The following is a 14,849-nucleotide window of genomic DNA, read 5'->3' on the forward strand; positions in this document are numbered from 1 at the left end:
GAGAGGTCTTCTCAGTTCAGGAGAAAAGTGCTTTTGAATTCTTTCCCGATTGGAGGCTCAAATTCAAAGAAACTCTTAACAGTCAAGTCAGTCAGTCTCGTGACTAAAATTGGTCTGACCACTTCTTCTGTGTATTGGGGAAGCAACGACTAGGTCCCCTCGTTCCAACGCGGTCTGTTTAGTAAGTGTCTTTCCAGTCAGGGGCTTGCAATTTTAAGTTTTAATGTTCATGTGGCGAAATAATGTGTGCCAGTCTTGGCAGGTGGGGGGTTTGCCTGACAACTCTCTTAACCTTCTCTGCTCAAGGGAGAACAATCCCATCTTCTCCAATCTCTCCACATAACTGAAGTCCCTCATTCTTGGTACCATTCTGGTAAACCTCCTCTGTACCCTCCCCAAGCCCCTGACATCCTTCCTGAAGTGCAATGCCTGGAATTGTACACAATGTCAGCTGTGGCTTAGTAGGTAGTTCTCTCATCTGAATCAGAAGATTGTGGGTTCAAGTCCCACTCCAGGACTTGAACACAAAAATCAAAGCTAACACTTGAGTGGAGTGCTGTACTGTTGGAGGTGCTGTCTCTTGGATGAAATGTTAAACCTCAGGTAGATACAAAAGAATCATTATGCTATTTTGAAGAAGTGCAGGGAGTTATCCCCAGTGTTTTGGACAATATTTTTCCCTCAATCAACATCACTAAAAAAAAAAACGATCAGGTCATTATCACATTGTTGTAAATTAGTTGGCCTGTTTCCTACAGTACAACAGTAGCTGTAAAGCACTCGAGATGTCCTGTGGTCATGAAAGGTGCTCTAAGTCTTGCTTTTTATTTTAGCTGAGGCTGAACCAGTGATTAGCAACGGTTTAACACAATTTCCTTCTTTTTGTATTCAATGGCCCTATTTGCAAAGCCAAGTATCCCATATGTTGTCTTAATTGCCTTATTAACTTGCCCTGCCATCTTCAAGGATTTGTAAATATGCACCCCAAGGTCTGTTTTCTCTTAAAACCCCCTCAAAATAGTACCACAGATAATGAGTGACACTCAATGTTAATTTTCTCTCATCAGATAGAAACCAATTATAATGTGATGCCAGTATTTTCTTATTTGTGGGTTTCTCAAGCACGGAGAGGCCCATTACTGACAGACTTCTTTTTTGTCTTAGGGTAGGATGAAAAGCAGGAGTTGGGAAAAGTTTGAATAATGTGAGGCAGGTAACACAGGTTTTCAAATAGCCATTTATTTATTTTCCTAAGAATCAGATAGATCTTTTTCTTCCAAAATAAATACAAACTGAAAAAACATTCTAGAAATTAAAGTAGTATCTAGTTTTTTTGCTGGATTGGAGTACAGTGCTCCCAGCCCGAAGTATGAAAAAGGATTGTAGTATAGTTTTTTTAAAATATACTAGTTTAAAAGGGTGCTTCTGCTATCACACCACACCAGTTTGCTGCTCGCTAGAGTTACCTGCAAAAATTTAGAAAAGGTTTCATGATGTCCAATTTAACGTACTCAAAGAAGTTGCTGAAAGGCTAGAAATGTTGAGATGTTTACAAACAAAAAATAATTTAAAAATCCTGAACATAACAATGTACATTATTTACAACGGATTTGCCTAGGGCATAACCTTGAGCTGACTGAGCCATCGATTCATGTTCACCTGTTAACAGACAGAGCTTTTATATAAAATGCGTTTTCCAGGTAGACAACTTCCTTCTGCATTGCACTGTTTGGTGTCCTTGTTCTCCACCAATGAACCACCAATTTTGGTACCCATGTCCTGTGTGTAAAAGACCAGAGGGTTTGTTTTTTTAAATGTTGTTTCTTCTTTTGGAAAGCAAATTACATTAAAAAAAAATATCTGTTTGGGAGGAGGAGTCTACCCAACAAATTTGCAGGCTTCAATATACCTATATTACAAATTAAATGTAATTTTAGACCTGATGCAAATGCAACGAGGGATGCTGAAAAATATCACACTTAGTTGATGGTTTAAAGGAGTTTGATCAAAGGGGTGTTACATCAGCCTGTCTGTACCTTCATAAGGAGGGAATTGTAAAATGTTCTTGGATGTTGTTGGGGGAAGAGGGTGTTTTCAAAAGTAAAGGATGAAGTAGGGGAAAGAGATTACCATTTTTCTACTCTGCAAAATGGCAGGCTTAAGCATTTCCAGATCAAGCATGGCACTGAGTCAGAGTACAGAGCAAGACTGCCAAATTAGTGCCGCTTAAACAAACATTAAAACTGTAAAGTTAAAGAAGATGGCTATTTTTGAGGGAAGAACGATCAGGATGAAGAAAATCCTTCCTGTCTTCCTGTACAGGTTTACTTCAAAGTGGAGTTTCCTATTTAACAACTACTCTCCATGCCAGGAACTCATGGCTGTGAAAACACCATTACAAAGATAAACTGTACAGGAGACTAGGAGCTCTTTATACTGAAACGACTTCCTCTGATAGTTACAATCATATTTACTGACCTCCCAATGCACTAAAAGGCCTAGAATGTTGTTCAAGTAGCTTCCTCATTCTTCCAGTGATCATCTGATCTTCGTTATTCTCCCTGGAACCACTTACTACACTGAACAGTCTAATGAAGTGACAAAACACGCTCAGCAGTCGCAAAATTATTATAATCCTTCTAAACCATTGTTTTTTTAAACTCTTAAACTAGTGAATTACATTTTTCGGAGCAAAGGATTTGTATTTATCTATAAACAGCAACCAAATAAAACATTCTGCTCAAGTCTGCAAGTGGAAATCCACTACTTTGACTTAGTAAGAATTTGTAAATCAATCCATTTCGGTTACAGTAAAATTCTGATAACTGTGGAATTCCAAAATGGACACTTAGGAAAATATTCTGTCCAGATTCTATGAGTAAGGAAACAACCAACATCGCTTTGCAGACAGACTGCAATAGCAACACTCATGGTCCTTCTCTTGTTTTCAGATCCACTACCACATTTATATCAGGTGGGCTTATACAAAGCAAAAAACAAAAACAAAATGAAAAGCAGTACTAATCAAACAAAGTGAAAAGAGTTTGATGTGTAACGGCATGATAACAAACAAGTAGAGTTGTGGAAAGTGTTACAAAATAGATGGGAGATTAAAGAAATGGATTAATTTAGTTTTTTTAAATCATATAAATTTATTCTGTAAGGCAAATAATCAAACCATTCCTTCTTATCCAAGCTGAGTCATCTTGTTAAACTCAGGATTAGCTGCGGTCATCTGCAAATTATGTATGACACTGAATCAATAGGAAATGGTTGAGCTGTCAAACATAAACTGAACATTAGTGCCATAAAGCCTAGTGTTCTGCAATGCTGCCCAATTCCATAGATTCTAACCAGTGTCAATAGTCTATAATATTTTGCTGCCTTACAATTTTCTCATTGCTGCTGTGAGCTGGCATTTGTTTCAGGGAAGCAAATAATAAACTTAATCATGTGAAAAAGTGAAAATTCCCTGAAGTAAATAAAAAATATTTTTTAAAACTTATATAATAAATAATTCACTGTGGCACCTGTTCATTTAACAGACTGTCCTTCCAGGTGGATTCTGGAATGAGGTTTAAATAACATGGGGATTCATGAAATGGGCTATATACAAGTATTGCACTAATGGAGCTGGCATTGCTGCACAGGCTCTAAAAGATTTCTTTAGCTGAAACACCATTAACAGTGTAGTTCCCTACAGCCAACTGTGAGTTTAATTTGCTATATATTTTTCAAAGTGCCATAATTTCTAAGCAAACTGAATTGTTTATTTGTTGGTCTAACTAATTTGAACTTCAAACCATCCAAAATGCATTTCTACAAAATGTCCTTGAAGGATTAGAAAAAGAAACAAGAATTGTGCTTCATGGAAAACTGGCTTAGTTCACTTAATCTATGTTAAAACTTAGTAAGGGTGTCACATTGATAAGTTGCCATATGAACAAAATCTTTAGTAACCGAGAATTATGAATTTTGTGTTCCACTTTGGTTTAAAATACAGTGAGTGATTAGAAACAAATATGGAAGGAGCAGCTCAGCAGTTAAAGTACTGAATGCTACACCAACAACCAGAAGGTCACATGTTCTCAAAGGACAAAAGACATCACTTTGAATTTGCTTCTCCTTGGGTTGAATACCAAGGCCATTACATGCAACAGACATTCCCAACTTGGATGAGCAGGAATTAAACTTGCCCCCACCCACCCCGATCCTGCTTGAAACAAAAGGTGCTCTCAGTTAAAGGTTGGAGAAATTCCAAACTGCATGCTCTGGAGGGTGTCTCATGACAGAGTGGGCCCACTAAAGGAAGAAAAGGGTGGGGGGGGGGGGGGGGGCTGGAAAAGAGGGAAAAAATAAAATAAACAGCATGGTTATAATGAATTGATACGACACATTTCAATAGAGGAGGCTCAACCATCAAAATTCAGCATGATATTTGATGTTGACTTGTAATTTATAATTGTAATTTTGCATTCAATGGTGGAACAAGACATGAAGATCTGTCACTGCGTATGTGTAGATAAAAAACTCAAATATAAAAGGATCTATATTTGAATGATTCTGTTCCTCCTTTTAAAATGGAATTGCTAATTTATGCTTTAGCTTACTAGCTATTATTTTTAAGTTTCTCTTTATTCTTCACTGCCAGTTTTTTAAAATTTATATACAAAACATACACACTGTTGATCAAAGCTGACAAAGTTATGCAGCAAAATATTTTTTCATGGACACATTATTAAATATCTGTCTACATATTGAGTATCTTTAAAAGTTCTAGCTTGTCCATGGCTCACTCACCCACCCATTGCTAGATCTACTTAGATATCCAATAGGTGGCTGTCATTTCAATTAGACAGTATAGAAAAGATATAAACTGACCAGTTTAATACAGTTTCTGAACGTCATCAAATAAAGCCTTGCACAACACTGGTATTTACTCAGTAGAGGTCACTAGTAGATTGAATGTACACTAGATCATATATTCACAAAGCACACTAAAGGTATCGAAGAGACCAGAAAGCACACTAAAAGTATCTCAGAGAAAAGCAACAATTACACAAGCACCTTCACTTTGATTCTTTGAATCGGACGGGTTATATGATTGGACTTTAAAAGCTAGAAATTACTGCTGGTGGTATTAGCGGACAAACACATTAGTGTTTGCTATTTTAAAGGGGATAATAATAAACACGTTCATGTTTTCTTTTAAATAGTATACAGCGGAATTTAAAATTAATATACTTAACATTCATGCATTACTTCTGATAGCAATAAATTCTAAGCTGCAATTTCAAAGTTCCAACAGTGATGGTATCCATCTGCTAATTATGTGTCCCCATGAAGTTGCAGCACAAGGTATTGACTGAGGGGACGTTTGGCCCGACTGCCTGCCTTTCTTCCATGCCTGGGTGTATCTGGAGAAGGAGCAAGCAGTGTCTGCCAAGATGCTGGAGGCTTTCTGCAACCAGTGGGCACAGGAAGTGCATTGTTGATACGGGTAACAATATTATGATTTAATTTTATAATTTTCCTTTTACTTATAATTTGGAGTTTATTGGTTGTGCCTCTTTAAAATGGGCATTTTTGTTAATTTTATTAGAACTGTTGGCACCCGTGCCATCCTAATTGGCATTTCAGAAGAGTTAGATATCACCAACTGGCAGTAAAAGCTCACACTAAAGTTACCAGCAAGTTTTGTATCCACTTTGGGAAACTATTTTATTCTTTTAAAGGTATATTCCAACCACAAAAATGCATTAACCTCAAGCATTCATCTACAAAATCCATGCCCATATTTGATTTAAAAATTATTTGTAACATTTTTTTTCTCCAGTAAGATATTTTAGCTCATTCCTCAGATCTTTTGCACGATCACAATCAATGGAAATCCAAGTAGCCTGAGCCTCTGTCAATGCCAAATTAAAGTCAGCCAAAAGTAGGACAGTACAGGTTTTCTACATGCTACATCAGGAAGTGCCCAGCCTCTTTTTGATGCCTCCCTATCCACAGTATAGCGTAGATATTGCAGAGTACAAGTCTACCTTATACCACTCCTTGATGTAGTACAATGTGGCTTCAGCACATTGCTGCATTCCAATATTTTTATATTCAACTCACCACTGGATGGCTGCTCTTCTAATGAAAGTCACCATGTTTCTGGGAGTCTTGAGGTTGGGCACAATAATGTGATATTTTGCCATTTATACTTCTCAGTTTTTTTTTTAAACACCTATTTGTAAAAATTAGATTCAGGCTCTTATTTTGTAGACAAATACTCAAGGATAAGATTGTCTTGAGACGTTATACAAGAATTATTTTTCTTGGTAATACCCGTTTCCAACATAAACTAGGGTTCAAAAGCCAGTCATTGTCAGTGATTCTACATAAGAATCCATTCGAGCACTTAATGGAGACTCTCCTTTGGATCTCCTTAAACAGCAATAATGATGGGGTGGGGAAGGGAGGACAATGCTTTCTAAAGTCCGACCCTCAGAAAAACTGGAAGAAAAACATAACACGTTCCCTTCCAAGGGCAGACATGCTCAATGGTGCCTGTCAAGGAGCTATGACTGGAGATCAGGATTGCTCCCAGTCTCAGATTTTAATCCTTGTGTAACAATGGCATGCTTGCTGACATACAGTTACTGTACTTCAAAAAAGTATCATGTGAAGTGTTTTGAGGCATTTCAATGCAATCCGGTGCTATGTAAATGTAAGTATTATAATTACTGACAAAGGGTAAAGTTTACAATAGCATTGTTACCAGCATCTAAGACCAGGAAAGATACCAATTCCTGTCCACTGAAACAGCACAGCTTAGGACAACCTAATGGATATGCTACCCAATTATGTTTTTTCTCCCATAAAGACAACCAAAATGGGTGGGTCATCAAGTTGCTTTCCCAGGGTAACAAATGCGAATATCTACTCTTAGAAAGGATATTCTATTTCTTCTCCCTTCAACTACAGAAGGCACCAACTCTTACCGGGTAGAGTTCCACAGACACCACCAGCCCTGTTAGTGACTCATTTTTAAGAGTAAGCCCAGAGTTTCTATCGGGCACATCCACAAAAAATTGATAGTCATCACTCAACACATACAGTTTTCAGCAGAGAGTCAGTGGATAGTGATCCTGAGCAGGAGTGTCACTAGATTGTGATCAGAAGCAGAGACCGTAGCTAATTCACTCCCTCTTCACTAGACTCCCAACATTGAGATCAACTGTAGTATCTCCACAATCACCCAAGTTGAAATCAGCACAGACTAGGGAGTGAATTGGGACCTTCTTGGTTTGTATAGTTCAGTATCATATCAGGCAGTCCATTTACCCTAAATGAGACCACCCTGGGAATGAAACGTTCTAATTAATTATTTTCCATTTTCCTCTGGGGGAGGGGGCATTGAAATACTTTACACTGAAAGTACTCCTCCCTCCACCACAGACACACATACAAAATGTCCCAGCTTTCTTCCTAAAAGCTTCAGCTTTTAATCACAGCTTCCTGTTTAAAGTGAAACAGATGCAGACTTTCAGCAGAACTCACAATCTCAATGATTGAGTTTCAAGTCAGGCCCTCAGCAGAATGGAAGGCAGCATGGTCCATTCACAATGCTTCTGCATCCAACTAGCTACTCACAGCATTGGGTGACTTACTCTGTCAGGCCTCTGCTTGGTCACAGGTTGCCTCAAAACTGAACGCCCAGCAGCATCCATGCGTCTGGCATTTACACAATGCAAAGGACATTAATATTTGAGATGTCCTTAAATTACTCACCCATGAACAAATACGGTGTCTGCTTTAGAGGGAAAATGGCAGCAAATTACTTGAAAATTGTGAACAACCTAACACCAGGGAAACTATAAAAACTAACTGTGCTTAGCTGTGGCTGTGAACTGCTTTAAAAGTAAAGGTACACATGGCAATAAAGATATTGACATGAAGGATATAGCCTTTCCATATCCCTTTAGTTATTATCTTTTCTGGAATGCAAACACAGGTAGAAATCTAATAATCCTGCTAAGCTCAGCAGAGTCTTAAGGTCCAACTCAGAGCAGGAGACAACTGAGTTTGTAGGGTTATCCAATTACCTATGAAGCCTACTGACATTGCCTTTAACCAGTTAATCACCCACATTAATTTAAAGTGCCCTCTCTGAGCAGATTCTTCCCCACCTCCACTTCCTTCCTGACCCCCATAACATTCTCAGGTAAAAATATGACTGAGCAGCAGTGCAGGAGATGGTTATTTTATCACCCCACATGTGCAAATCATTTACGTACCAGGATTGTAAAAATGCAGCTCTAACAGTCTGTAATGCTCTGATAACTGACTCTCACACACTGTTCTGTCAAGAAAAACATTTCTGTCCAGCAGTTTAGAAAGTACTATCAGCATAACTTAAGCCAAACAACAACAAAAAAAGTCGAATGGGAGACCATATTGTCTATGGGTAAGTTCTATGATTAACTTGTTTTGCAGAAGGTCAGACGGTAAAACTTTTCCTGCAACTTAACAGGTAAGTCTAAGGCTGAATCTGAATATACAAATGTGACTGTGTGAGAGAAGCCTCAGGTTTACAGGTAAGTGTGTGCAACTGTAAGCATGAATGTAATGTAGATAAGTATAGTCAGGGTAAGTAACTTTAGTGGTATAAGTCTTCACTGATTTTATGGGGAGGAATAAGAGGGCTGTTACTTTGATGAAATTACAGTGTATATATTACAATTATGTATGGTTTGAATCATATTTAGCAGCAGGTTTAAAATCACAATATCTGTCCCAAAACAATTAGAGTAGTCTTTATGTAATTTAAAGTGGAATTGAAGTCCAGCAGTGAACTCATTCACTTTCATTAGTTAATTAGTCACTTTTCTCTCCATTTAATTACGGTCAATAGTTTTCAGATTCTATTCCCCTCTGGTCAGAGCTCTTCCTGCTCACTTTCTTTTTTAGGTCACCTGGATTGGCAGAGTCTATTTTTCTCAAGTGAAAATTATGGATGAGTAATATAATGGAGGAGTCCAAGTTCTGGCATAAACCTGTCCTCTACCAGCAGGGTTTTCCTTATTTAAATGTGAATATCGTAAGAGATGGACTTTATGCAGGAATCTTAAGTCCATAATCCTTATTCATAATTCTAAGCAAATAAAAGAATTAAGGCAATCCATGGCTTCACAGTATCCAATGCTCTATATTGCTTATTTTATGCTCTGAATTTAATTAAAGCGACTTGTGGCATCCGATTTCACCAACTTTATAAAAAAAAACTAGACTTGGGTTTAGCCAGATCTGATGACTCAGTCCCTTGCTTTAATTAGGTGTTTTAAAGAATGGTTTGACTCTTGCTCAACACAGTTTAGTACTGCTGGAATAGCTGCTCTGCTTCCTGTTTTCAGAACCCTCGGCTGTCCATCGGCTCATGTCTAGTGGCCAGCACTGTTCTGTCTCTGCTCCATACTTTATAGTTTAAAATTCAGTGCTTTGAAACGGTGCTGTCTTCTGCATTTTACACTCAGCATCACTGAGCTGCAGGTCCATTTTTATTTTAAAAAAATAAAACATTAAAAAATGAATGAAATTTCTATGGTCAGTCAGTGTCACTGGAATCGCTGCTCTGTTCGCCCTGCACCTTGCTCCGATGCTGCATGGCACGATGATATGCTATCTGCACTGACTTCCTGATGTTTGATTTCCTCCCCTCCAACATCTTCATTTTATCCAGGGTCTGGTCCACACCAAGAGGGACAAGTTTTGATCGAGGGAGCCATTGCCTGGGTAATTAAAAACACATCATGTACCAGCACTGTATACAACTGACCTACATAAATATGTAAATATTTTCACCATCGCTTTATGTTCCACTAAACAATCTGCTTCAATCTAATTCCCTGTCCCCCCAACCCCCGCCATATTTAAAAAAAAATGAATTCTCAAATATGGGTGGTCATGGCAAAGCCAGTAGTTATTGTCCATTCCTAGTTGTCCTGAGAAAGTGGCAATGGGCCTTCTTGAACCAGCTTGATACATCTGAGTGGCTTGTTAAACTGCTTCAGAGGGCAATTTAGAGTCAACCACATTAGGGTGGAACTGGAGCCACATGTGGGCCAGACCTGATAAAGATAGCAGGTTTCCTTCCCCAAACGACACAATTGAACCAGTTGGGTTTATATGCCAATCCGAGAGCTTCATGGTCACTTTTACTGATACCAGCTTTTTAAAAACGGAATTAAAAATCTCAAACTCCCATTGTTGGATGTGAATTCAAGTTGTCTGGATTAATAGTGAAGGCATCCGGATTATTAGTCCAGTAACACATATTTGCGAAACAAAAATTTTCGTTGTTTCACTGAAGTAAATTTAACATATTGAAAACTTTAAGCATCTTTAATCTGATTGGTTAGAGCAATTGGGGGCAGTCATAAAAATTGCAAATCAAGATTACAACAGACAAGAAAACTAGAAGATTTAATGCAGGTTAAAAGACTTTGATAGAGTGCATAGGAAAAAAATATTTTCTCAGTGGGATTCAGTGATGAGGGCTGATCAATTTTAAATTGTCGCTGAGAGTAAGAAGACACATTAGGAGGAATTTATTCATCCAGAACAGGGAACAATTTGCCATAGGAGTAACTGACGCAGAAAGCATTGCATCTTCTAAGGGAAAAGTAAATAAATAATTCAAACACAGCAAGATATAGAATCATAGAATGGTTGCAGCGCAGAAGGAGGCCATTTGGCCCATTGTGTCTGTGCCAGCTCTCTGCAAGAGCAGCTCACCTAGTCCCACTCCCCTGCCTTTTCCCCCATAGCTGTGCCAATTTGTTCTCTTGAGATTATCCAATTCTCTTTTGAAGGCCTCGAATGAATCTGTCTCCAATACACTCACAGGCAGTGCATTCCAGATCCTAACCACTGGCTGAGTAAAACGTTTTTCTTCAGGTCGCCATTATTTCATTCACCAATCACCTTAAATCGGTGTTTACAGGTTCTCAACCCGTCTGCCAACAGGAACAGCTTTACTCTGCTACTCTATCCAGACCCCTCATGATTTTGAACACCTCTATTAAATCTCCTCTTAATTTTCTCTTCTTTTAAGGAGAACAGCCCCAGCTTCTCCAATCTATCCATGTAACTGAAGTCTCTCATCCCTGGAACTATTCTTGTAAATCTTTTCTGTGCCCTCTCTAATGCCTTCACAGCTGTCCTAAAGTGTGGTGCCCAGAATTAGACACAATGCTCCAGTTGAGGCCAAACCAGCGTTTTATAAAGGTTCATCATAACTTCCTTGCTTTTGTACTCTATGCCCCTATTTATAAAGCCCAGGATCCCATATGCTTTACTAACCGCTTTTTCAACCTGCCCTGTCACCTTCAATGATTTGTCCTCAGGTCCCTCTGCTCCTTCACCCCCTTTCAAATTGTATTGTATATTTTATATTACCTCTCTCGTTCTTCCTTCCAAAATGAATCACTTCACCCTTCTCTGCATTGAACTTTAATCTGCCATGTGTCCACCCATTCCACCAGCCTGTCTATGTCCTCTTGAAGTTTATCACTATGCTCCTCATAGTTCACAATACTTCCAAGTTTTGTGTCATCTGCAAATTTTGAAATTGCACACAAGTCGAGGCCATTAATAAAGATCAAGAAAAGCAGTGGTCCCAACACCGGCCCTTAGGGAACCTCACTATATACCTTCCTCCAGTCGAAAAAACAACTGTTCACCACTACTCTGTTTCCTTTCACTCAACCAATTTTGTATCCATGCTGCCACTGTCCATTTTATTCCACGGGCTTTAACTTTGCTGACAAGCCTGTTATGTGGCACTTTATCAAATGCCTTTTGGAAGTCCATGTACACCACATCAACCGCATTAGCCTCATTTTCTTCCTTGGTAAAAACAGATGAAAAGTACTCATTTAATACCTCTGTCATGCCTCCTGCCTCCATGCATAAATCCCCTTTTTGGTCCCTAATAAGCCCCACACCTCCTTTTCCCACTCTTTTACAACTTTTATGCCCATAGAAGACTTTAGGATCCCCTTTTATATCAAGTACCAGACTCATCTCATACTCTTTTTTTGCCTCTCTCATTTCTTTCTTCACTTCCTATCTGAACTTTCTATATTCAGCCTGGTACTCAATTGTATTATCAACCAGACATCTATCATACGCACCCTCTTTCTGCCTCATCTTACTCAATCTCTTTTGACATCCAGTGAGTTCTTGCTTTGTTTGTCCTACCTATCCCCCTCGTGGGAATGTTCCTCGACTGTACCCGAACTATCTCCTCTGGAAAGGCAGCCCATTGTTCCGTTACAGTTTTGCCTGCCAATCTTTGATTCCAATGTATCTGGGCAGATCTGTTCTCACCCCATCGAAGCTGGCCCTTCCCCAATTAATTATTTTTATGCTGGATTGCTCCTTGTCCTTTTCCATAGCTAACCTAAACCTTATGATACTATGATCACTGTCCCCTAAATGCTCCCTTACTGTCACTTGATCCACCTCATTCCCCTGCAATGCCTCCTTCCTCATTGGGCCAGAAACATACCAATTTACACAAATTTTCCTGAACACACCTCATAAACTCTTCACACTCTCTGTTTTTTACACTATTACTATCCCAGTCTATATTAGGATAATTAAAATTCCCTATTATAACTACTCTCTAATTACAGAATCACAGATTCTTGCACCTCTCTGTAATTTCCTTGTAAATTTGTTCCTCTATCTCTTTTCCACTGATTGGTTGTCTGCAGAATACATGCAGTAGTGCAATGGTACCTCAATTATTAGCTCTAACCAAATAGATTCTGTCCTTGACCCCTCTAGGACATCCTCTCTCTCCAACACTGTAATCCTTAATCAATACTGCTACCGCTCCTCCTTTCTTTCCTTCCCTATTTTTCCTGAACACCTTGGATTCAGGAACATTTAGTTCTGCCCTTTTTTGAGCCAGGTCTCCGTTATCACCACAACATCATATTCCCACATGGCTATCTGCATCGGCAGCTCACCAACCTTATTTACCACACTGAGTGCATTCACATACATGCATTGTAAACCTAATTTAGACCTTATTGTATTCCCTTTTACTCTGCCACCTAATAGCTTATTATTTCCTACTCTAGTGCTATCTGTCTCTCCCAATTCATTGTGCACCTTTCTTTTCCTCACTAATATTACCTCCTGGTTCCCACACACGTGTCAAGTTGGTTTAAACACTCCCCAATAGCACTAGCAAATTGCCCTGCAAGGATACTGGTCCCAGCTCTGTTCAGGTGCAACCAGTCTAGCCTGTACAGGTTCCGTCTCCCCCAGAACCATTCCCAATGTCCTAGGAATCAAAAGCCCTCCCTCCTGCACCATGTTTCCAATCACACATTCATCTGTTCTATCCTCCTATTTCTATACTCTCTAGTGCACGGCACTGGGAGTAATTTGGAGATTACTACCTTTGAGATCCTGCTTGTTAGTTTCTTTCCCAGCTCTCTAAAATCTGCCTGCAGGACATCATCCCTCTTTCTACCTACGTCGTTGGTACAGATATGAACCATGACTACTGGCTATTCACCCTCCCCCCTCAGAGCCCTCTGCAGCTACTCAGTGATAGGGATATGGCTATATGAGACAGCAAGACAATAGGATTAGTTTCAGGTTGCTCTAGCAAAGAGGCAGCACAGACACAATTGGCCAAATGGCCTCCTTGTGCGCTATAAACATATATGGAAAAATTGAAGCTTTATAATGGGCTTCACAATCTCAAATCATGCCCTGTGTTTGATAGTACAACATTTATAACATAATTAACATGTTTTGTTTATAACTATATGTCTGAAACAAAACTTCGATTGTATTATCTAACTTAATCTCTCGTCTCCGTAGCGTTGCAGAATTTAACAGGCAACCGCAATGGTTCACACTCATCTCACCAGGTGCTCCTTATGAAAAGCTGAGCTGTAATCCATTACAGTTAATGGAAACATATGAAAATATGGATCGGTAAGAGGCCATTTAGCCAATTAAGCCCTTACCTTTCAACGGACCATATACAACTTACACAATTATGGACTCTGCTGAATGTATTTAGTCTCCTAAGGGATGTGAGTAACCACAAGGGAATAGAAGCTTCCAAGGGGAGAAGGTTTCTGTGACTTCCCAGAACCTACAGTCTATCAAACTATTATGGTCCAATACTGACTAGTTTTTGGTCATGTGGTGTAAACAAGGAAGAATAGTTAACTCAATATTACCATGTTCTCTTGTTGTCAAAGAAAAGAACGAGGTAGAGATGTTCCCGAGCTTCCACGGTCATTTGTTCTCCCAGTTTAAGCACATCCAGTGGTGGAACAGGGATTGGAACACCGTGATGGTACAGTCCTTCCCGAGGCATCTTCGGATCAATAATCTGTAGAAGCAGATATGGATATACAACGGAATCTTAATAAATACATTCTTAAGAATCTTTGCACTTTTCTAATATGGTCTGTACCAGATGGTTTTAAACAACTTATTTCTCTCCTCAGTAACCTATTGATGCAATTTGAAACCTTCATGCCAGACCTGTTCTCTGTAATGTAACATCAGCTGGAGTCTGTCCCATTAGGATGAGAAGAAACAAGAAACATGGAAGCTGACAGCGAGAAATAGAACACATTCAGGAGCACACTCGCCAGAGTTCTTTGTAATTGCAGTTTCACATTGATATTTGCGGCTAGATTCTGTTGAGCTCCATCTGCTATTGTTTTGTGTAGGAATCCTGGGAAATTCTGTAACCATTTTATTCACAGCAGTGCAACATGTTAGAGCACTGAGGTGCAGCGCCACAGAGTGGTGGGACA

At 39.2% G+C, this 14,849-nt stretch overlaps 1 protein-coding gene across 2 annotated transcripts in view; it reads right to left on the reverse strand.

Annotated features, from left to right (window-relative positions):
- Positions 1–1,238: 1,238 nt before the first annotated feature.
- The window catches only part of LOC137380197 (peregrin-like), a 60,723-nt gene continuing 47,112 nt past the window's right edge, over positions 1,239–14,849 (reverse strand). Inside the window, exons 12-14 of one of the 2 annotated variants that reach the window (XM_068051981.1) lie at positions 14,262–14,416; positions 9,635–9,776; positions 1,239–1,779 (exon numbers count right to left, since the gene is read on the reverse strand). In XM_068051981.1, coding sequence (XP_067908082.1) covers positions 1,663–1,779; positions 9,635–9,776; positions 14,262–14,416 — 414 coding nt within the window. In that variant the 3' untranslated portion in view covers positions 1,239–1,662. The remainder of the gene's footprint in view (positions 1,780–9,634; positions 9,777–14,261; positions 14,417–14,849) is intronic. The other variant, XM_068051982.1, reaches the window with a different exon arrangement.

The sequence above is a fragment of the Heterodontus francisci genome, chromosome 19 (assembly GCF_036365525.1).
Source record: "Heterodontus francisci isolate sHetFra1 chromosome 19, sHetFra1.hap1, whole genome shotgun sequence".
In the NCBI taxonomy this organism is placed as follows: Eukaryota; Metazoa; Chordata; class Chondrichthyes; order Heterodontiformes; family Heterodontidae; genus Heterodontus; species Heterodontus francisci.